Source organism: Odocoileus virginianus, chromosome 13 (assembly GCF_023699985.2).
Source record: "Odocoileus virginianus isolate 20LAN1187 ecotype Illinois chromosome 13, Ovbor_1.2, whole genome shotgun sequence".
NCBI classification, from domain to species: Eukaryota; Metazoa; Chordata; class Mammalia; order Artiodactyla; family Cervidae; genus Odocoileus; species Odocoileus virginianus.
The window spans coordinates 32,897,900-32,922,422 of NC_069686.1; the positions used below are offsets into that span (position 1 = coordinate 32,897,900).

The 24,523-nt window shown below is 36.5% G+C and overlaps 1 protein-coding gene and 1 long non-coding RNA gene across 6 annotated transcripts in view; one reads left to right on the forward strand and one right to left on the reverse strand.

Moving 5' to 3' along the window:
* LOC110126136 (uncharacterized) overlaps positions 1-24,523 on the forward strand; it is a 120,178-nt gene that overhangs the window by 64,841 nt on the left and 30,814 nt on the right. The window lies entirely within an intron of this gene.
* GALNT13 (polypeptide N-acetylgalactosaminyltransferase 13) overlaps positions 22,288-24,523 on the reverse strand; it is a 600,481-nt gene continuing 598,245 nt past the window's right edge. For 3 of the 5 annotated variants that reach the window (XM_070476181.1, XM_070476180.1, XM_070476183.1), the window contains one exon: positions 22,751-22,837. Coding sequence is in view for 2 of the 5 variants with exons in the window: in XM_070476184.1 (XP_070332285.1) it covers positions 22,697-22,837 (141 nt within the window). In the remaining 3 variants the exon portion in view is untranslated. Of the gene's footprint in view, positions 22,838-24,523 lie in introns of all 5 variants that reach the window. The other 2 variants (XM_070476184.1, XM_070476182.1) reach the window with 1 other exon arrangement.

Consider the following 24,523-nt stretch of genomic DNA (forward strand, 5'->3'; position numbering starts at 1 on the left):
ACATTCTTTGGCATTGCCCTTCTTTGGGATTGGAATGAAAACTGACCTTTTCCAGTCCTGTGGCCACTGCTGAATTTTCCAAATGCTGTCATATTACTGCAGCACTTTAGATAATATACATGTTTCGATGCTGTTCTCTTGAAACATCCCACCCTCGCCTTCTCCCAGAGTCCACAAGTCTGTTCTATACATCTGGGTCTCTTTTTCTGTTTTGCATATAGGGTTATTGTTACCATCTTTCTAAATTCCATATATATGTGTTAGTATACTGTAATGGTCTTTATCTTTCTGGCTTACTTCGCTCTGCATAATGGGTTCCAGTTTCATCCATCTCATTAGAACTGATTTAAATGAATTCTTTTTAACGGCTGAGTAATATTCCATGGTGTATATGTACCACAGCTTCCTCATCCATTCGTCTGCTGATGGGCATCTAGGTTGCTTCCATGTCCTGGCTATTATAAACAGTGCTGCAATGAACATTGGGGTGCACGTGTCTCTTTCAGATCTGGTTTCCTTGGTGTGTATGCCCAGCAGTGGGATTGCTGGGTCATATGGCAGTTCTATTTCCAGCTTTTTAAGAAATCTTCACACTGTTTTCCATAGTGGCTGTACTAATTTTACTGCAGCACTTTAATAGCATTATCTTTTAGGATTTGAAATAGCTCACCTGGAATTCCATCACCTCCACTAGCTTAGTTCCTAGTAATGCTTCCTAAGGCTCACTTGACTTCACCCTCCAGGATGTCTGGCTCTCGGTGAGTGATCACACCATCGTAGTTTTCCAGATCATTGAGTCCTTTTTTGTATAGCTCTTCTGTGTATTCTTGTCACCTCTTCTTATTATCTCCTGTAAGGTCCTCATCATTTCTATCCTTTATTGTGCCCATCTTTGCATGAAATGTTTCCTTGCTGTCTCCAGTTTCCTTGAAGTGAACTCTAGTTTTTTCCATTCAATTGTTTTCCTGTATTTCTTTGTCTCCAGTTTCCTTGAAGTGAACTCTAGTTTTTTCCATTCAACTGTTTTCCTGTATTTCTTTGTATTGTTCACTTAGCAAGTCTTTCTTAAGTCTCCTTGCTATTCTTTGAAACTCCACGTTCAGTTGGATCTATCTTTCCCTTTCTGCTTTTTATATTTACAATTGTTACATGTTCTTGGATTTATCCTTTGATCATTATTTTGTGTCCTTTGTGTATTACAGAATTATTTTAAAGTTTATTTTGAAAAAAAAAAAGTTTATTTTGTCTAATATGAGCATTGCTATTCCATATTTCTTCTGATTTTCCTTTGCATGGAATGCCTTTTTCCAGCCTCTCATTTTCAGTCTGCATGTGTCCCTAGATCTAAAGTTGATCTCCTGTAGGCATCATATGTATGGTCTGGTTTTTGTATCCATTCAGCTAGTCTCTGTCTTTTGGTTTGAGCATTTTATCTATTTATGTTTAAGTAATTACATACAGATTTGTATGTTCTAATTACTGTAATTTTCTTAATTGCCTTGGATTTGTTTTTGTAGACTCTTTTTTCTTCCCTTCCTCTTTTGGTTCTCATCTTGTGACACTAATTTTAATGTTATTTGGTTACCTTTTTCATTGTTGTGTGTATATCTACTATAGACCTTTAGTTTATGGTTACTATGAGGTTTTGATACAGCAGTCTGTGTATAAACATGATTGTTTTCACTTGCTGGTCTTTTAATTTCAAATGCATTTTCAATATCCTGTATTTGTTCTCTCCTCACAAATTCTAGTTTTGATAAAATATTTGTATGTGGATAATTTTATACCCCTACTGTATGTTTGCCTTTACTGCTGAGCTTTTCCATTCATAATTTTTTGTTTCTATTTGTAGTCTTTTCTTTTCCACTTAGAGAATTTACTTCGCTTGTTGCAAAGCTGATCTGGTGGTGCTGAATTCTCTTCGCTTTTGCTTGTCTGTAAAGCTTTTGATTTCTTTCTTAAATTTGAATGAGAGCATTATTGGGTAGAGTATTCTTGGTTATTCTCTTTCATTACTTTCAGTGTATCATGCCGCTCTCTTCTGACCTGCATAATTTCTGCAGAGAAATCAGCTGATACGCTCTAGGAGTTCCCTTGTGTTTGTCACTTTTCCCACATTGCCTTTATGAACGTTTTCGTCTTAATTTTTGTCCGTTTAATTTCCGTGTGCCTCGTTGCAGTCCTCCTGGGGTGGACCTTGCCTGGCACTCTGCATGCTTTCCAAAGTGTGTCGCTGCTTCCTTTTCCACATTAGGGGAGTTTTCCGCTATTGTCTCTTCAAATATTCTCTAAGAGCCTTCCGCTTTTTCCTCTCCTTTCTGTTGATGTTGTTCAGTTGCTCAGTTCTGTCAGGCTCTGTGATCTCATGGACTGCAATATGCCAGGCTTCCCTGTTGTTGCCTTCTCCCAGAGTTTTCTCAAACTCATGTCGTTTGAATCAGTGATACCTTCCAACCATCTTGTCCTCTGTTGCCCCCTTCTCCTACCTTCAGGCTTTCCCAGCATCGGGGTCTTTTCTAATGAGTTGGCTCTTCGCATCAGGTGGCCAAAGCATTGGAGCTTCAGTTTCAGTCCTCTCCTTTTGGGACCTCTGTACTGTGAATTTTGGTGTCCTTCATGTTGTACCAGAGGTCTCTTAGATTGTCTTCATTTACTTTATTATTTTTTCTCTCTTCTGTTCCATGAAAATGATTTCCAGTATTTTGTCATCTAGGTCACTTATCCATTCTTATGTTCCTTGAAATCAATATTCTGCTATTGATTTCCTCTAATGTATTTTCCATTTCAGTTGTATTCTTCTGCCATCTTGGTTTCTTCAGCTTTCTGTGATTGTAGTTTCCTTTTAGCAGATTGCACGACTGTAGCTCTTCTTGCTATTACTGTCTGCCTTCTGGTGGACGAGGATGTCTAAAAGGTTTGTTCAGGCTTCTTGATGAGAGTGGCTGGCGCCTGTTCACTGATGTATGGAGGTGGGTCTGTCTTCACTCTGCTAGGCAGGACCACAGTAAGGGAGGCCTTGAACCACTTGTCTGCTGATGGGTTGGGCTATTGGTTGCTTGGCCTCAAGCATCCCAGCAGTGGAGCCTCCAGACCATTGTGTGAGGCTTGGTCTTACGAGGGAAACAGTGGCCTCTTGGAGGCTCACGCTAAGGAGTACTACCCAAGACTGCTGTTGCCAGTGTCTTTGTCCCCACGGTGAGCCACAGCTGCCAGTGCCTCCACGAGAGACCCTCCAATACTAGCAGATAGGTCTGGCCCAGTATCTTAGGAGTCACTGCTTTTTCCCCCCTGGGTCATGGTGCACACAAAACTTTTGTACCCTCCAAAATGGGAATTTCTGTTTCCCTTGGTCCATTAGAAGTCTTGTGATTAAATCCCACTGGTATTCAAAGCCAGTTTCTCTAGGGACTCCTCCTCTTGCTGTGGGCTACCCAGCTGGGAAGTCTAATGTGGAACTCTGAACCTTTACTCCTGTGAGGTTACTTCTGTGTTGTAATTGTTTTCCAGTTATTATTATATTGTTACATATGCATATTAATATATTACAATATATATAATTATGGGTTGCCCACCTGGCAGGCTTGGATTTCATTTTATTTCCATTGCACCCCTCCTGCCATCTTGTTCAGCTTCTTCTTTATCTTCGGATGTAAGGTATGGATCCAGCGTTTTTTACTAGGATTCAGCGTTTTTTGGTCAGTTGTTGTTTAGCACTTAGTTGTTCTGGTTATTTTGTAGAGAAGGTAAGCTTACATCCTTCTATTCTGCCATTTTAAGCTAATCTCTCCATAAAAAAAAATTGTTCTAGTTCTATGAAAAATGCCATTGGTAATTTGAAAGTGATTGCAATGAATCTGTAGATTGCCTTGGGTCCTGTCATCATTTTGACTGTATTAATTCTTCCAGTTCAAGAACATGGTATATATTTTTCCATCTCTTTTTGTCATCTTCAATTTCTTTTGTCAGCATCTTACAGGTTTTGGGCAACAGATGTTTTGTCCCCTTAGGTTTATTCTTAGGTGTTTTATTCTCTTTTGATGCAATGGTAAATGGGATTTTTTCTTTACTTTTTCTTTCTGATCTTTCATTGCTAGTGTATAGAAATGCAAGAGATTTCTATGTATTAATTTCTTAGATTTATTATTGAAGGATAATTGCTTTACAGAATTTTGCTGTTTTCTGTCAAACCTCAATATGAATCAGCCATAGGGATACATATATCGCCTCCCTTTTGAACCATTATCCCATCTCCCTCCCCATCCCACCCCTCTCGGTTGATACAGAGCCTCTGTTTGAGTTTCCTGAGCCATACAGCTAATTCCTGTTGGCTATCTATTTTACAAATGGTAATGTAAGTTTCCATGTTACTCTTTCCATACATCTTACCCTCTCATCCCCTTTCCCGATGTCCATAAGTCTATTTTCTATGTCTGTTTCTCCATTGTTGCCTTGTAAATAAATGCTTCAGTACCATTTGTCTAGATTCCATATATATGCATTAGAATATGGTATTTATCTTTCTCTTTTTGAGTCACTTCACTCTGTATAACAGGTTGTAGGTTCATCCACCTCATTAGAACTGACTCAAATGCATTCCTTTTTATGGCTGAGTAATATTCCATTGTGTGTCTGTACCACAGCTTCTTTATCCATTCATCTGTTGATGGACATCTAGGCTGCTTCTGTGTTCTAGCTATTGTAAGTAGTGCTGCAGTGAACAATGGGAAACGTGTCTCTTTCAATTTTGGCTTCCTTGGGGTATATGCCTAGGAGTGGGGTTGCTGGGTCACATGGTGGTTTTATTCCTACATTTTGAAGGGATCTGCATACCATCTTCCATAGTGACTGTATCAGTTTAACATTCTTACCGACAGTGCTGGAGTGTTCCCTTTTCTCCACACCCTCTCCAGCATTTACTGTTTGTAGACTTTTGATAATGGCCATTCTGACAGGAGTGAGGTGATATCTCATTGTAGTTTTAATTTGCGTTTCTCTTACAATGAGCGATGTTGAGCATCTTTTCATGTATTTGCTAGCCATCTGTATGTCTTTTTTGGAGAAATGTCTGTTTAGGTCTTTTTTCTACTTTTTCATTGGGTTGTTTGTTTTTCTGGTATTGAGTTGTATGAGCTGCTTCTATGTTTTGGAAATTAATCCTTTGTCAGTTGTTTCATTTGCTATTATTTTCTCCCATTCTGAGGGTTTTCTTTTCACCTTGCTTATACTTTCCTTTGCTGTGCCAAAGCTTTTAAGTTTAATCAGGTCCCACTTGTTTACTTTTGTTTTTATTTCCATTACTTTAAGAGGTGAGTCATAAAGGATCTTGATTTGATTTATGTCATCGAATGTTCTGACTATGCTTTACTTAAGAGTTTTATAGTTTCTGGCCTTACATTTAGGTCTTTAATCAATTTTGAGTTTATCTTTGTGTGTGGTGTTGGGAAGTGTTCTAATTTCATTCTTTTACATGTAGCTGTCCAGTTTTCCTAGCACCATTTATTGAAAAGTCTTTGCCCCATTGTATATTCTTGTCTCCTTTGTCAAAAATAAGGTACCCATAGGTGCATGGGTTTATTTTTCGGCTTTTGCTCTTGTTCCATTGGTCTATATTTCTGTTTTTGTGCCAGTACCATACTGTTTTGATGACTGTAGCTTTGAAGTAAAATATGAAGTCAGTAAGGTTGATTCCTCAGCTCCATTCTTCTTTCTCAAGACTGCCTTGGCTATTTGGGGTCTTTTGTGTTTCCATATGAATTGTGAAATTTGTTGTTATAGTTCTGTGAAAAATGCCATTGGTAGTTTGATAGGGATTGCATTGAATCTGTAGATTGTGTTTGGTAGTATAGTCATTTTCACAATATTGATGCTCCAGGAACATGGAATATCTCTCCATCTGTTTATGTCATCTTTGATTTCTTTCATCACTGTCTTATAATTTTCTGTGCACAGTTCTTTTGTCTCCTTAGGTAAGTTTATTCCTAGCTATTTAATTCTTTTTGTTGCAGTAGTGAATGGGATTGATTCTTAATTTCTTTTTCTGATTTTTCATTGTTAGTATATAGAAATGCAAGTGATTTCTGTGAATTGATTTTATATCCTGCAACCTTCCTGAATTCACTAATTAGTTCTAATAATTTTCTGATACTGTCTTTAGGGTTTTCTGTATACACTATCATGTCATCTGCAATCAGTGAGAGCTTTACTTCTTTTCCGATCTAGATTCTTTCTATTTCTTTTACTTCTCAGATTGCTGTAGCTAGGACTTCCAGAACTATGTGGAATAATAATGGCGAAGGTGGACACCTTTGTCTTGTTCCTGATCTTTGGGGGAATGCTTTCAGTGTTTCAACATTGAGAATAATGTTTGCTGTATGCTTATCATATATGGCCTTTACTATGTTGGATAGGACCCTTCTGTGCCCATATTTTGAAGAGTTTTCATCATAAATGGGTGCTGAATTTTGTAAAAGGCTTTTCCTGCATCTATTGAGATTATAATTTTCATCTTGCAGTTTGTTAATATGGTGTATCACATTGACTTGCATATATTGAAGAATCCTTGCATTCCTAGAATAAACCCAACTTGATCATGGTGTATGACCTTTTTGATGTGTTGCAGAATTCTGTTTGCTAAAATTTTGTTGAGGATTTTTGCATCTATGTTCATAAGTGATATTGGCCTGTAGTTTTCTTTTTTTGTGTTGTCTTTGGTTTTGATATCAGGGTGATGATGGCCTTGTTGAATGAGTTTGGAAGTGTTCCTATCTCTGGAAGTTTTTGAAAGAGTTGTAGAAGGATAGGTATTAGTTCTTCTGTAAATGTTTGATAGAATTCTCCTGTGAACCAATCTGGCTCTGGACTTTTGTTTTTTGGGAGATTTTTGATCATAGCTTCAGTTTCAGTGCTTGCAGTTAGGTTGTTCATAATTTCTATTTCTTTGTGGTTCAATCTTAGAGGATTGAACTTTTATAAGAATCTGTCCATTTCTTCCAGGTTATCCATTTTATTGCCATGTAGTTGTTCATAATAGTCTTTTATAATCCTTTATTTATGCATTGTCTGTTGTAATCTCTCCTTTTTCATTTCTAATTTTGTTGATATGATTCTTCTCTTTTTCTTGATGAGTCTGGCTAAAGGTTTGTCAATTTTGTTTATCTTCTCAAAGAACCAGCTTTTAGTTTTATGAATCTTTACTATTATTTCTTTCATTTCTTTTTCATTTATTTCTGCTCGGATCTTTATGATTTCTTTCCTTCTACTAATTTTGGAGTTTTTTTGTTCTTTTTCCAGTTGTTTTAGGTGTAAAGTTAGGTTTTCTATTTGATGCTTTTCTTGTTTCTTGAGGCAGGGTTGTATTGCTATAAACTTCCCTCTTAGAACTTCTTTTGCTGCATCCCATGGGTTTTGAGTTGTCATGTTTTGTCATTTGTTTCTAGAAATTTTTTGATTTCCGTTTTGATTTCTTCAGCAACCTGTTATTTATAAATGTGTTGTTTAATCTCCATGTGTTTGTGTTCCTTACAGTTTTTTTTCTTATAATTGATGTCTAGTCTCATAGCATTGTGGTTAGAGAAGATGCTTGATACAGTTTTAATTTTCTTAAATTTACTGAGGTTTGATTTGTGACCCAAGATGTGGTCTATCCGAGAATGTTCCATGTGCACCTGAGAAGGTGTATTCTTCTGCATTTTGAATGAATGTCCTGAAGATATTGATGAGATCCATCTTATCTAATGTATATTTAAGACTTGTGCTTCCTAATTAATTTTCTGTTTTGATGATCTGTCCATTGGTGTGAGTGGGGTGTTAACGTCTCCTACTATTATTGTATTACTGTCAATTTCTCCTTTTATGTCTGTTAGTGTTTGTCTTATGTATTGAGGTGCTCCCATGTTGGGTGCATAGATACTTAACAATTGTTATGTTTTCCTCTTGGATTGATTCCTTGATCATTATTTAGTGTCCTTCCTTATTTCTTGTAATCTTCTTTAAGGTCTATTTTTTTCTGATATGAGGATGGCTACTCCAGCTTTCTTTTCCTTCCCATTTTCATGGAGTATATTTTTCCATCCTCTCACTTTCAGTCTTATATGTGTCTTGAGTTCTGAAGTGGGATTCTTATAGACAGTATATTTTTGGGTCTAGTTTTTGTATCCTTTCAGCCAGTCTGTGTCTTTTGGTTGGAGCATTTAATCCATTTACATTTAATGTAATTATTGATATATGTTCCTATTGCCATTTTCTTAATTGTTTGGGGTTGATTTTATAGATTGTTTTCTTATCTTGTATTTCTTGACTATATAAATCCCTTTAAAATTTGTTGTAAAACTTATTTGGTGATACTGAATTCTCTTTAACTTTTGCTTGTCTGAAAAGCTTTTTATTTCTCCATCAATTTTGAATGACATCCTTTCCAGGTACAGTAAACTTGGTTATAGATTTTCCCCTTTCAGTACTTTAAATATGTCCTGCCTTTCCCTCTGGCCTGCAGAGTTTCTACTGAAAGATCAGCTGTTAAGTGTATGGGGTTACCCTTGTATGTTACTTGCTCCCTTGCTGCATTTAATATTCTTGCTTTGTGTTTAGTCTTTGTTAGTTTGATTAGTATGTGTTTTGGTGTGTTTCTCCTTGGGTTTATCTTGTATGGGGCTCTTTGTGCCTCTTGGACTTGGTTGTCTATTTCCTTTTCCATATTGGGGAAATTTTCAACTATAATCTCTTCAAAATTTTTCTCATGCTCTGTTTTTCTCTTCTTTTTCTGGGACCCCAATAATTTGAATGTTGGTGTGTCTGATATGGTCCCAGATGTCTCTGAGACTTTGCTCAGTTCTTTTCATTCTTTTTACTTTATTCTGCTCTTCAGAAGTTGTTTCTACCATTTTATCTTTCAGCTCACTGATTCGTTCTTCTGCTTCAGATATTCTGCTATTGATTCTTTCTAGAGTATTTTTAATTTCAGTAACTGTGTTGTTCGTCTCTGTATGTTTATTCTTTAATCCTTCTAGATCTTTGTTAATTCTTGCATTTTCTTCATTTTGTCTTCAAGGATTTTGGTCATCTTTACTGTCATTACTCTGAATTATTTTTCAGGTAGTTTGCCTATTTCCTCTTCATTTATTTGGACGTCTGTGTTTCTAGTTTGTTCCTTCATATGTGCAGTATTTCTCTGCTTTTTCATTATTTTTTTTAACTTACTGTGTTTGAAGTCTCCTTTTCTTAGGCTTCAAGGAAAGTTGAATTCTTTCCTTGAAGAAGGTTGAATTCTTTCTTCCTTTTGGTTTCTGCCCTCCTCAGGTTGGTCCAGTCCTTTGTGTGACCTTTGTATAGGGTGAAATTTGTGCTGAGTTTTGTTTGTTTCTCCTCAGATGGACAAGGCTGAGTGAGGTGGTAATCCCGTCTGCTGATGATCGGGTTTGTATTTTTGTTCTGTTTGTTTAGATGAGGCATCCTGCACAGAGTGCTACTGGTGGTTGGGTAATGCTGGGTCTTGTATTCAAGTGGTTTCCAGTGTGTGAGTTCTCACTATTTGATGCTCCCTAGGGTTAGTTCTCTGGTAGCCTAGGGTCTCGGAGTCAGTGCTCCCACTCCAGAGGATCAGGACTTGATCATTGAGTCAGGTGTTATATTCAACTGAAGATGTGAAGTGTTGGGGGTCTCCTGAGGACCACTGCCCTTGAACCTGGAGTAGAAGCTCCGTCAGTCATCAGTACACTGATCCTCAGAACCTGTCTCCAGACACCTGACATGAGCAGGGCCACTGGTATGAGGGCTATGAGGCGGCGGAGAACCGAGACTCAAAGCGGCAAAGTGGCGACTTGAGTGTGGATCCCTTTGTCTCCCTGTACCCCAGGGCGGTCCAGCACCCACCGCAGGAACTCACTCTCCCAACTCAGTTCCAAACACCTAAAGGTGAAACCTAATCTCTATGTATCCATTTGGTACCTGCAACTTTTACTGAATTCTTTGAGCTCTAGTAGTTTTCTGGCAGCATAATTAGAATTTTTTATGTATAGTATCATGTCACCTATAAACAGTGACAGGTTTACTTCTTTTTCGATTTGTATTCCTTTTATTTTTTTTCTTCTCTGATTGCTATGGCTAGGACTTCCAAAACTATGTTGAATAATAATGACAAGAATGGACATCCTTGTCTTGTTTCTGGTCTTATAGTTAATGCTTTCAGATTTTCTCAGTTTAGAATGATGTTAGCTGTAGGTTTATCATTTGTGTGTGTGCTAAGTTGCTTCAGTTGTGTTTGACTCTGCAGTGCTATGGACTGTAGCCTGCCAGGCTCCTCTGTGCATGTGATATTCCAGGCAAGAATACTGGAGTGGGTTTTCTTGCCCCCCTCCAGGGATCTTCCCAACCTAGAGATTGAACCTGCATCTCTTATGTCTGCTGTGTTGGCAGACAGGTTCTTTATCAGTAGTGCCAACTTTATGGCCTTTATTTTGTTGAGTTAGGTTCCCTCTGGGCTTCCATCTCAGTTGGTAAAGAATCTGCCCTCAATGCAAGGGATCGGGATTCAAGTGGTGGGTGGTTGATGGGACTGGAGGGTGGAGAGAAGAAGGCAATAAGGACGTGAATATTACAGGCAATAAATAAGTAAATTTTACTTATTCTTTTTAAAAAATAAGTAAATTTTATATGTTTCTAAAAAATTTGATTGTAGAACAGTAGATTTATAATGTGTGTTCATTTCCAGTATACAACAAAGTAAATCAGTTATTGTATGTGTGTGTGTGTGTGTATATATATATATATATTTCTTTTAAAAACACTATTTTGTAGATTCTTCTCCTGTGTGTGTGTGCGCGCTTAGTTGCTTCAGTTGTGTCTGTTTTTTTGTGACCCTATGGATCGTAGCTTCCCAGGCTATCTGCCCATGGGATTCTGTAGGCAAGAATACTGGAGTGGGTTGCCATGCCTCCTCTAGGGGATCTCCCGAACCCAGGGATTGAACTCATGTCTCTACGTCTTCTGCTTTACCACTAGTGCCACCTGGGAATCCCATATAGGACTTTAAAGAGTATTGAGTAGAGTTCCCTTTGCTATACAGTAGATTCTTATTAGTTATCTCTTTTATATATGGTAGTGTGTATATCTCAATCCCAGTCTTCCAATATATCCCTACCCTCCCTAACCCCCTGGTAAGCATAAATTTGTTTTCTGCATCTGTAACTCTATTTCTATTTTGTAGATAAGTTCATTTGTTCTCTCCCCCCATTTTTTAGGGTTCACATGTAAGCAGTATCATATATTTGTCTATCTGCCTTCACTTAGTATGATAATCTCTAGGTCCATCTGTGTTCCTGCAGATGGCATTATTTTATTCTTATTTATGGCTTAGTATTATTCCACTGTGTGTGTGTATGTGTATGTGTGTGTATGTGTGTGTGTATATATATATATATATATATGTTTGTGTGTGTGTGCACATGTTCAGTCATGTCTGACTCTTTGCAGCCCTATGGAATGTAGCCTGCCAGACTTCTCTGTCCAAAGAATTTTCCAGGCAAGAATACTTGAGTGTGTTGCCATTTCCTCCTTCAAAGGGTATATGTGTGCATGTGTGCTATATCTTTTTACATTCCTACCAGCACTTCCCTTTTCTTCACATCCTCTTCAGCATTTATTGTTTGTAGAGTTTTTGATTATGGCCATTCTGATTGATGTGAAGTGATAACCCATTGTAGTTTTAGTATTCATTTCTCTAATAATTAGGGATGAGCATCTTTTCATGTCCTTTTTGGCCATCTGCATATTTTCATTGGAGAAATGTCTGTTATAATCTTTTGCCCATTTTTTGATTGGGTTGATTTTTTATATTGAGTTGCATGAGCTGTTTGTGTATTTTGGTGATGAGTATGTTGTTTGTTGCTTTGTTTGCAACTGACGATATTTTCTCTCTTTCTGAGAGTTGTCTTTTAATTTTTCTTACGGTTTCCTTTTTATGCCTAGTGTTTTAAGTTTAATTAGGTCAGAAATCTCTTGTATTCCTATACACTAACAATAAAAGATCAGAATGAGAAATCAAGGAAATAATCTCATTTACCATCATATCAAAAATTATAAAATACCTTGGGATAAACCTTCCTAAGGAGGCAGAATACCGGTACTCAGAGAATTCTAAGATAGGAAAGAAATCAAAGATGATACAAACAGGTGGAGAGATATATCATGTTCTTGGGTTGGAAGAATCAATATAATCAAGATAACTGTACTACCCAATGCAGTCTACAGATTCAGTGCAAGCTCTATCAAATTACCAATAGCATTTTTTTTTTTCACAGAATTAGAACAAAATTTTACAATTTGTGTGGAAACACAAGAGACCACAGATAGCCAAAGCGATCTTGGAAAAGAAAAATGTAGCTGGAGGAACTGGGCTCCTTGCCTTCAGGCTTGACTACAAAGCTACAGTTATGCAAACTGTATGGTACTGCCACAAAAACAGAAGTGTAGATCAATGGAATAGGATAAAAGTTGAGAAATAATGACACTCACCTATGGTCATCTAATGTATGACAAAATATTCAAGAATACACGTTGGAGGAAAGACAGTCTGTTTAATAAATGGTGCTGGGAAAACTAGACAGCTACATGTAAAAGAATGTATTAGAGTACTCCCTTACACCACGCACAAAAGTAAGCTCAAAAATGGATTGGAGATCTAAATGTAAGGCTAGATATTATAAAACTGTTGGAGGAAAACAAAGGCAGAACACTCTGACATAAATTGCAGCAAGATCTTTTTAAGTCATCATCCTGGAGTAATGAAAATAAAAACAAAAATAAACAAATGGGACCTGATTAAACTTAAATGCATTTGCACAGTAAAGGAAAGCATAAATACATAAGTAAATTTTATACTACAGTAACAGGTGATGAGGACTATGGGATGAAGAAACTGAAGTAGGATTAGTGAAAGTGAAAGTGAAGTCACTCAGTCATGTCTGACTCTGAGACCCCATGGACTGTAGCCCACTGGGCTCCTCTGTCCATAGGATTCTCCAGGCAAGAATCCTGGAGTGGGTTGCCATTTTATGGATTGGCATATCTTGAAGAGAGATGAAAGGTAGGCTCTAGCGTTTAAAATGGTGTATAGGAAATCCAATTGAGAATACAAGCTATGGTTCAGCTTATGAAGAATCTGCCTGCAATGCGGGAGACCTGGGTTTAATCCCTGGGTGGGAATCTCCCCTGTAGAAAGGGAATGGCTACCCACTCCAGTATTCCAGCCTGGAGAATTCCTTTGACTGTATAGTCCATGGAGTCACGAAGAGTTGGACACAACTGAGCAACTTTCACTTCACTTCAAGGTGAGAGAGTTGGCCTGTGGATATCTAGAAATAAGTATTCCAGGCAGAGATTCTAAATCAAGAGCACACCTAACTTGTCCAAAGAAATGGCAAGGAGAGTGATTAGGATAAACTGAACAAGAGGAGACGTTATATGAAAGGAGGTTAGGGATTTAACAGGGAGTAGATCATGCAGATCCTTTTAGGCTTTTACTCTGTACAAAAGAAGAAGCCACTGGAGGGTTTTGAGCAGAGGAAGGGCATATCTAGGTTACACTTTGTATCATTATTATGGTTCCTTGAGAGAATAGGTGTGGAAGAGGCAAGGTTGTAACCAATTAGAAGACCACTGCAATAGTCAGATGATGACTTGTACCAGGGTGGTAGCAGTGGGGGCGTTAAGAAGTGATTGGACTCAGGAAATATTGTAAAGTTGGAATCAACATGATTTTCTAATAAAGGATTCGAGGACATCAATATTTTTAGATATTGAGCAACTGGAAGAATAGAGTTGCCATCCATTGAGATGGGAAGATCTCTTTGGATTGAACAGATTTGTAGGATGAAGTTAGGAGATCAGATTTGGATATCCTAAGTTTGAGACACCTATTAGTCATCCAGTTGGAGATGCTGAAGCAGGTTATGACCCGGGAAGAGACACTTCATTGTGAGCAGCATAAAAGTGAAGTGAAAGTCATTCAGTCGTGTCCGACTCTCTGCGACCTCATGGACTATACAGTCCTTGGAATTCTCCAGGCCAGAAAGCTAGAGTGGGTAGCCTTTCCCTTCTCCAGGGGATCTTCCCAACACAGGGATCAAACCCAGGCCTCCCACATTGCAGGCAGATTCTTTACCAGCTGAGCCACAAGGGAAGCCCAAGCAGCATAAAGGAGGTATCCAAATTCATGTTTCTGCATGAGATCACCAAGGGAATGAAGGTAAATAGAGAAGATGACCAAGATTGCGCCTTGAAGCATTCCAGAATTAAGAGATGGGAGAAAGGAGCAAGTCTAGAAAAGACACTAAAATCAGTTGACCAGTGAGTAGGAGTAAAACCAAGAAATGAATAAAATATATATTTAAAGGGAGAGACGGTGATCTGCTGAGTCAAATGTTTCCAATTCTGCTAATGGAAACCAGAGTTTTCAAAAGCTCAGTGCATGAGAAAAATGGATTCACCATTCAGTTTGGTTCATATAATTAGAGGGAAGAACTTTGAAATGCTTTTACGTATATTGTGTAATTCCATGTCATCTTTGAATGCCTCAAGTATACACAGAGAAATCAAGCTAAGAGATCAGGAACTAAAAAAGCACAGGTGTCATTCATCTTTATGAGGGCTATTTTCAGTTCTGACCTCAGTCATCTAGGCGGTGTTGATACCTGAGGTTCTGTTGATGTAAGTTATCACATGGTAGATGAGTATAACTTGCTACACCAAGTTCATGTGTCTCAGTGACAAAAAACTGTGAAACAGATTCTTGCATGTTTATCTAGGTTTTCATTGCTGTTGAGATTTGTCAGCAGAAATTCAGTCAACTATCTGCCAACTGCCAACTCTTTCTGAGAGTGGGAACTGTAATTGGTAATTAATATCCTCTGACATGTATCACCATTGTGTTGGAAAGCATGATATATTAGAGATATGAATAGTGTCTGAGGAGTGGTTACTGAGGAGGAGGCAGGAGAGTGCCATTGTTGAGCTTGCAATTCCATTTTGTTTCTGCCAGGTTCTAAAGAAAAGCAAAACATGGTAAGTTACAGAACTACTGAAAACTAAGGTTAACATGGTTTGTACTTGAAAGACGAGGTTTTTCTGTTGGACGAGAGTAACAGAAAGTAACATAGCAGATAGAAAATAGATATAATGTGGAATCCCATCAGATTACAGAAAGCCAAGAAGAGCCTTTTTGGATTTAATATATAAAGTCTAGGCTATATTTACACTTATTGACAGTTGTATAAAAAATATTGGAACTTCTGAATTCAAGGAAATACAGTATTTTAGGTGTTTTTTTTTTTCAGAATAAAGTTATAAAAATAGATAATATTAGAGTCCTTCCTCCTTTCCTCCCTTCTTCCTTTTACCTTAGCAAATGATGCTTTGTTATTTTCTCCCTTGATTCTGTGTGGCTAGGAAGGTAGGGTTGATCCTGGAAAATCACACTTCACTGCAGTGTGGGTAGCCTCCATCCTCCCCTCCAAACTCTGACAGACTGTCTTTCAGGGCTCCATCTCAGGAGTCACGGAATTGGGTATGATGCATCAGTTCAGTTCAGTCGCTCAGTCCTGTCAGACTCTTTGCGACCCCGTGAACTGCAGCACGCAAGGCTTCCCTGTCCATCACCAACTCCCAGAGACTCCCCAAACCCATGTCCATTGAGTCAGTGATGCCATCCAACCATCTCATCTTCTGTTGTCCCCTTCTTCTCCTGCCCTTAGTCTTTCCCAGCATCAGGGTCTTTTCAAATGAGCCAACTCTTCACATCAGGTGACCAAAGTATTGGAGTTTCAGCTTCAGCATCAGTCCTTCCAATGAACACCCAGGACTGATCTCCTTTAGGATGGACTGGTTGGATCTCCTTGCAGTCCAAGGGACTCTCAAGAGTCTTCTCCAACACCACAGTTCAAAAGCATCAATTCTTCAGCCCTCAACTTTCTTTATAGTCCAACTCACATCCATACATGACTACTGGAAAAACCACAGCCTTGACTAGATGGACCTTTGTTGGCAAAGTAATGTCTCTGCTTTTTATTATGCTGTCTAGGTTGGTCATAGCTTTCCTTCCAAGGAGTAAGTGTCTTTTAGTTCCATGGCTGCATTCACCATCTGCAGTGATTTTGGAGCCCCAAAAAATCAAGTCAGCCACTGTTTCCCCATCTATTTGCCATGAAGTGATGGGGCCAGATACCATGATGTTAGTTTTCTGAATGTTGACCTTTAAGCCAAGTTTTTCACTCTCCTCTTTGATTTTCATCATGAGGCTCTTTAGTTCTTCTTCACTTTCTGCCATAAGGGTGGTGTCACCTGCATATCTGAGGTTATTGATATTTCTCCCAGCAATCTTGATTCCAGCTTGTGCTTCCTCCAGCCCAGTGTTTGTCATGATGTACTCTGCATATAAATTAAGTAAGCAGGGTGACAATATACAGCCTTGATATACTCCTTTTCTGATTTGGAACCCGTCTGATGTCCCATGTCCAGTTCTAATGGTTGCTTCCTGATCTGCGTACAGGTTTCTCAAGACACAGGTCAGATGGTCTGGTGTTCCCATCTCTTTCAGAATTTTCCACAATTTATTGTGATCCACATAGTCAAAGCCTTTGGCATAGTCAATAAAGCAGGAATAGATGTTTTTCTGGAACTCATACTGAAAAAATAATTTTTATAATAGCAAACATTTTAGCTTTTCTGTCTCAAGTCATTTTTATAAAACAGAGAACTAGTTTTTAATAAAAGTATAAATTAAAAAATCATGCATATTTTAATGTTTCTATTTTATATATTTTTGGTATCAGAATTGATTTGGGACCGCAATATTTTCTTACTGCCAAGAGATATCTATATTAGGCCTGTGCTATTTATTTAAATAATCTAAAATATGGAACATAAGCTTAAAATACTGAGATTATTTGTCTACTTTAAATGCTAACAAAACTTTTATATATATATATATAAATAATACTATATATTGCAAAGGAAAACTAAATTGGTATATTTTAATTCTACAAAAATATATGAATGTTGAAAGTTATAGCAAAGGAACAAGTATATCTTTTATTAGTGCTTACAGTATTTAAAATGTGTAATTCTTTTGTTTATTATTGAAATGTGTGATTCTTGATGCACAGCCTACTTTTATACATGTTAAAGAACTGTGTGGCAACCATATATCTAAAACAGTTTTGAAATTATTTCTCTTTAGCTCTGGCTACACCTACTGAAAAAGCAAAAGCTCCAAAAAAATCATCAAGTCCTTTTTTCCCACTTGTGCTGTTTTTAGCTGAAAGTACAACTGAAGCAAAGCTCACATTCATTTTTACCCCAAATTAAAAGCATGAGGAACATCTCACTTTTTAACCATTATAGATATAGCCTTAGTCATCTAATTTCCCATCCTTTTTCATACATTAAAAACCTAATATTAAGTGATTTGTTCTACCTAGCTAAAATAAAAAACAAAATGGTAACTTTATATAATGATGAAATCAATATCATGGAAGTTGTCTTTATCTTAAAAGATAGTTAACAAAGAAGGTGCCCCGCATCACTAGTATTTCAGAAGGATTTTTTTTAAAGACAAATACAGTTAAAATTGCCTTTAGAATTTATTGAATAATATAAAGGAAAAGTTGAACATAAATTTACACAAACTATTTAAAGCACATTGCTGGTGTTCATTCTGTAGCTTAAATTCATACATTACCTTATACCTAGTAGTAGTTTGGACATAGTGTGTGTCACACCAGATGTGTTTGTGTGCTTTACAGAATAGTAGCTGACTTTATCGATTCCATATTTTGACATATTGAGGAAAAATGGGAAAAAATGGTGGGTAGTGGTTGACTCCTGAAACATAGTTTTAACTGAATTTCTGCTGCCAAACTGATTGGAAATTTATTCAAGATTTGTAGATATCAGCTATGCATAACAACAGATTGCAGGTGATGATCCATCCATTAAGATCTTGAATTTCCTAAATTCTTCATATTTATTAAATCAGCATGCTTTATATCTCTAAGAATGCATACAAATTTTGCCTCCTCTGAGACTAGATTTAGCATTTGTAAATAAGTTGCAAATAAAATAGTTTTGCAAGTCATGAAAACAATGTAGGGGATAGCCAAAATTTTTAGTTTTTTGGCACCAGTCTGTACTATGTTCTTAGCCTCCCACTGAAAGATTTAAAAAAAAAAAAAAAGGTGAATTCTTTCCTGTTTTTTTTTTTTTTTTGTATTCTTTTCTCTCTTACTTTTCCCCTTTATTTATTATTAGGTTATTTCTAAGCACCATGGCAAAATTGAAATTGTAGGTTGTGTTTACTATAGTCCACAGAGCTCCTACTGGGATGCTTATAAGTTTCTGGTGATTACACTGCAGTCTTTCAAGCTGTGTAACCTATAACCTACTCCAGTGGTTCCTCTATTAGATGGTCTAATTATATATAAGCTGTAGGCCAATCTTACTTTTACCTTGAAATATAATTATAAGAAAAATAGAAGTGAGGGGGGGAAGAGGTTATTGTCTAATAATACTAGAATGTTCTGTAATAATGCTGTTTCCTGTTAATCTCTTTATTTTTCCTGCAGGCCTGTATTTGGCCTTTATTTATTGTTTGCAGCAGTATTTTACAGAACTAATCTTATTTAAGTATGAAAGGTAGTGTTTATGTATCTAAAGAATCAGTGTACTTATCACAAAATGTTTGACAAAGACATTTTTCTCATTATTGTGCCTTTTTTTGAGTGCTTTTAAATAATTGAAGACAGTATTCTAGGTTATATTAACAATGATGAGTCCTACAACACTGCTTATAGCTATATCATCTTTGGACAAACCACATTTACACATCTGGGTCTCAGGCTTATTATCTATCAATGGTAAACTAAGAATAGATAATCTATAAAGTCCTTTCAAAGTTTCTGTAACTGTGTTTTGTTCATATACTTGCCCATAGAAAATAATTGCTCCTGTGAAATCATGAACATACATATTTCTTAAGAGAATTATGGGAATTATGAGAGATTCTTAAGAGAACTATGTCTTCTCTCTAGAAATAAAAATCTATGCTTTCAAATGGCCATTGAACACAATAAAAAATACAAATTATTTTATCTTATTAGAGCAACTTATAGCAGTATGTTTATAAAATGTCATATTTCATTTCCATAAGGCAGGATATTTGTTCATAGAGAACAAAATGTAGTCCATACATTAGTATGAAGAAGGTTAGGATGAAAATTATATTTAGAGACAGTTATAGAAATCCTGTCTAAATATATTACTAGACTTTAATACTTAAAATAATGTGCAAAAAATATGATACAATAGCACTTAGCAACCTTAACACACATTCTTCAATTCATTAATTCAGTAAATGTTTAAAGAATATTTACTATGTGCCAAGAGCTCTATCCAGGATATCACAGTGAAGAGGGCTATCATCCGTGAAGGACCTTAACGGCCACTGTAGGAAGTTTGGTTGAAGAAACATGAAGTCATGGGGGGTTGTGAGCAGAAAGTGAAACAGTTAAATTTATATTTAACAGAATGACTGTGGCTGTCGTGGACTTCCCTGGTGGCTCAGCTGGTAAAGAATTCACCTGCAATGCTGTTCAATCCCTGAGTTCTGTCCCTGGGATCCCTGGGTTGGGAAGATCCCCGCGAGGAGGGAAGGACCACCCAGTCCAGTATTCTGGCCTGGAGAATTCCATGAACTGTGTAGTCCGTGGGGTCGGAAAGAGTCAGGCACGACTGAGCAGCTTTCACTTCACTGTGACTGTTGTATTGGGGCAAGGATTGGGAAATTCGGGAACAAAATTACATGCATACTGCAGTTTTGAAGGTTAGAGTTAGTGATACAGTGGATATGGTGGCAATTTGTTGGTTATGTTTCAAGTAAAAAATCAAGGAAATTTGCTGAATCAAAGTTGAGAGAGAAATAGAGGAGTCAAAAGTGACTCTAGGTTTTTGATCTGAATATCTGGAAGCCTGGAAAGTGAAGTGAAAGTGTTAGTTGCTCAGTCGTGGCTGACTCTTTACGACTCCATGGACAGTAGCTTGCCAGCTTCTCTGTGCACTTGAATCCTGGAGTTGACATTAACTTCAATGCACAAGACCTCAGATGAGGAAAATTAAGATAATTTGAAATATGTATTAGTCTATTTCCGTAGACAAAGAGTATATTAGATTAATGCACTGTGAATCCACTCCTGATTTTAATTTTCTGTATTGAATACAATAAATATTTTTGAAAAGAAACTTTAATTAGTCATTGTTTTTTTGTGGTTTTGAGATTTTATATTATTTTTTGTTTGTTAGATACTCCAGTAGCATGTGCTGAAACCATCTGAGGATTCTTTGAAATTTCTTCTTTGGCATTCAAGCTCAGGCTGTTTTCATATTTCCTGTATTTTTGCTAGGACCGTAATGAACTTGCAAATACTTCAAATGCTTCTGAAGTATGTCAAATTCAGTTTCAGTGACATAGCTGTATTTTTGAAAACTTGTCATTGACTCTTTGCTAGATGACATACGCTTTTTGATTGACAAATCCATAATAAGGGAAACAAATTGTATAAGAGTCCTTGACTGTTTAAGCTTTTTAAGTTTAAGTAGGAATGCTGTGCAGGGACATTTTATCATGTTTTAGTCAGGGCAAGAGGAAAACAAGAGAAGTTAAAATGGAAGATGTGACTGTTAAGTCAGATCTCAGTTGACTTGTGAGGTCACTATCATATCAGTTTAAGTCAGTGTTTAGCTAGCTCTTAGGAGTCCCAACTTCCTTAGAAGTTTGCTGTAAGCAGTCGATTCACTCACCAGAAAAAAAATGGCCCAACATTAAAATTTTGCTTATAATTAAATAAATTTAAAGTTTGGTAGAACCAACACAATACTGTAAAGCAGTTGTCTTTCAATTAAAAATAAATAAATTGAAAAAATAAATTGAAAACTTAGCACAAATTTCATGGATTTTTCTTCCTTTTAGTATCTTCTTCTCATGTATTTTGAACACAAAGGGTCTTAAAGATGGGGAAAAAAATTTAGATATTCCCAGAGACTTCCAGATAAGGGATGTCTATACTTTAAGGAGTAAACCTGAAATGTTCTTAGTAAAATTCTTAGAATTTTAGCAGTTTAAAGCCAAAAGATAAGAAATGTTGGCTAAGAAAATCATACATGGTTTTTACTAGCCTTTAGAAACTGTACTCCTTGTCATTATAAAACAGTGCCTGTTTGTGTTTGTCTATGGGAGGGGGGCGGGTGGGGGGAGTGTTTGCCTGTAGTCAGCCTGTTCAAACTGATTAATATTTCCTATTAGAGCTTTTTAAGAAGCGATGAGAGTCAAAGATGTGACATCCTCTACTCTAAAGGTCACTTCTTCCTTTTCCCCTACAAACCCCTACCCCAAATTTCTCTTAGCTGCTGAGTGCATTTACAGTAAATAAAATACATATGTAGAGCAACTTTATGGGCATTTTATTTTTTTTTCTTTATGGGCATTTTAAATGGTGTCAAATGGTGTCACAGATTTTTCTACTTTTTCTTATCTTATGTATTTTGAACACAAAGTATTTTAACATGGAAAAATAACGTGAAAGGAGGTTAATTATGATTGTGTTCCTTGAGACATAATTCATGGCATTTCAATTAAATGTTTAATTGGTATATATTGAATTCATTCTCCCAGTGATTAAAACTTTAGATATTCTGGCAGAGCAATGAAATTCTGATATTAATGCATTATTTTTTTAATATAAAATAAGTTGGTCTTAGTTGGTCCTAAGAATTAAATATTAAGGCTAATATTTTACCCTTTACCCTACGATTCTCTGTAGCCTAGGAGACAAGTCACAGTGTCTGAAGAGAAAAAGAACTGTACAGTTTATGAGACAGAGTGGTTAAAGATTGAGTTTCCCACATCAGTTCTGGGACCAAGCTGATTGTTACACTTAGCCTGCCTTAGAAGTGATTGCAACCTAACAGAATATCTTTTGAAATGTTTCAGTTGTTGCCTTTTAATTTCATTTTGCTCCCTAGCTGGTTTCTTCTGATTTCATGTACTTTAAATTGAATTTTCATATTCTCCTTCTCTTTTTTGTTTAAATTGTGATGTTTTAATAAGACCTTATGAGATGTCAATATCTAATTTTTTTCCTGGTACAAAATTTAGAACTGATTTTTGTACAGTGAATTTTCATTGCTCAGAAATAATTCAATGTATGTACTTGATGTTGACAGAAATACAACATGTTTTCGTGACGGTCCAGTGGAAACAGAGTTTATAAAATTTCATAATGAATTTACCTTGTAAGGCATTTACATTGTCTCTCGCCACATTATGACAAGAAAAAAAGAAAAGTAACCCCACCCCCAAACTAATTCTGTGACATCATGGCAATTTTTTTTTAAAGCAAACACAATTTGTTTTTCACATTGTTCTGATGTTTAATAACAGTTTGCTGTTATTTATTCTTTTTATGTGCTTTTTAATCAGATACAAATTTTAGTAGGGAAGTAAGCAAACATTCCTAAAAATGAATTATAAACAACTGTTTTAGAATACTAAAAGGATTTTTAAAACTTTCAATTCAACAAAGTTAATATTTTTCCCTAATTGAAATAATGGAAAAACATAAGTGTAGACACTTTCATGGCTTAGGGGAAATGGTCTTCAGGCCCCCAGAGTCATGTTCCTTAGCAGCCATTGTTGAGATCTGGTTCCACTACAGTCCTGCATGGTAGGCACCATTTTGTCTTCTTCAGAAGGTTCATCTAGACATTGATTACTGTTAACATGTCTCAAGGTGAGTCTCTGTAAAAGATAACCAATAATCAGTGCAACATGTTTTATCTTAAACTGCACTAGCTCATCAGATTAAATCTACTCTTTAAAATATCCTGTATGATTTTTTTTGGTATAAACAGTGTGATGATGTTTGTAAAAGGAACTGTGCACAGGGGGCTCTGAGTTAATTATTATACAACTTTCACTGTTATGATTTCATCATTGTCTAATACACCTTTATTTGCAGAAGGTTAAAGAAATTGGCTGATATTTATCATGCACTGCCAAGAATTCAGACTCCTTTGCAAATAACCTATTACAGAATCTTAGTTTTCTTAGGCATGTGTTATTTAGTAACCATTTGGCAAACATGCAAAGAGATGTCACTGCTGGGACTCAAAACTTGAAGAGATGTTCCCATTTCAAAATACTGTTTGAGCCACAGTATCTGTGATTGTGAGACATTCATTGTAGGAGAAGAACTATCATGGCAACAAAGATCTGTCTTACTTGATAGTGTGATCATCATATTTACTGTGCCTTTTTAGGGATCTTAAATACCAACATCAAATAAATATGTGATGGACATGTATTTTAAAATATTATATCTATATATTTTCATAATAATATTTATTAAGAAGCATCTTCTCAGTACCCAAATGCTAAAATGTAATTCCAATAATTTCATCATGTTAACCAGTCATTGCATCTCTTTTGGGTCCATATTTACACTTCGACGTCATATTTTTGAACTTTTCAGATAAACATTTTAAGTACACATGGCTTTACATACATAATAATTTATGCACTGATTATATACAATATCATATACTGTTCTGCTCAGTCGGTCTAGAACCATACTATATGGAAAACTTCCCGGCCAGAAGAGGTATGTTTGAATATAGAAGGTGATTTGGAAATATATCTTGAAAAAAACATGCTGTATACTTTTGTTGCAAATTACCAAAATTAAAGGGAGACAAATACTTCTTTTGGTTGGGTGGGGGGGTGGACTCTTGATCATCTTCGCAGTGGTGCTAGTGGTAAACTGGTAAAGTGTCAATGCAGGAGACATAAGAGACGTGGATTCAGTCCCTGCGTCAGGAAGATCCCCTTGAAGAGGGCATGGCAGCCCACTCCAGTATTCCTGTCCTGAGAATCCCATGGACAGAAGAGCCTGGTAGGCTACAGTCCATAGGGTCACATAGTCAGACACGACTGAAACAACTGAGTATGAGCTCTTGATATTATATTGAAAGTTGGAAGATAAAAAAATGCAGGGGATATGCACACACACACAAAAGTGGGAGAGAAACACTACCTAGACAATTACAATTTGTTTTGGATTAGGGCTACAAACACCCTGGACTGCACTGTCCTGAGAAAAGATAGAATGAAAAATAAGCTTGTGGTAAAAGATGCTTAATAGACAACAAGCAGGAAATTAAATGAGCAAGGCTATTATATGTGAAGAAGATTTGAAAACTTTGGCCTTTGTTGTTGCTCTTTTCAATACATGAAGACCATTTATACTGAAAAACAGACAAAAGAAGAAATGGCCAAAGATAGGCAAGAAGATAGCTGATTTATGCTTATAATGCCAGAAATTATGTTGTTGGTTTATGAACCAACAGCCAGATTGAAAAAAGATACAAAACAGAAACATTGTTTTTAGAAAATTCTAGTTAAAAATCAACAAAATGTTTTTCATTT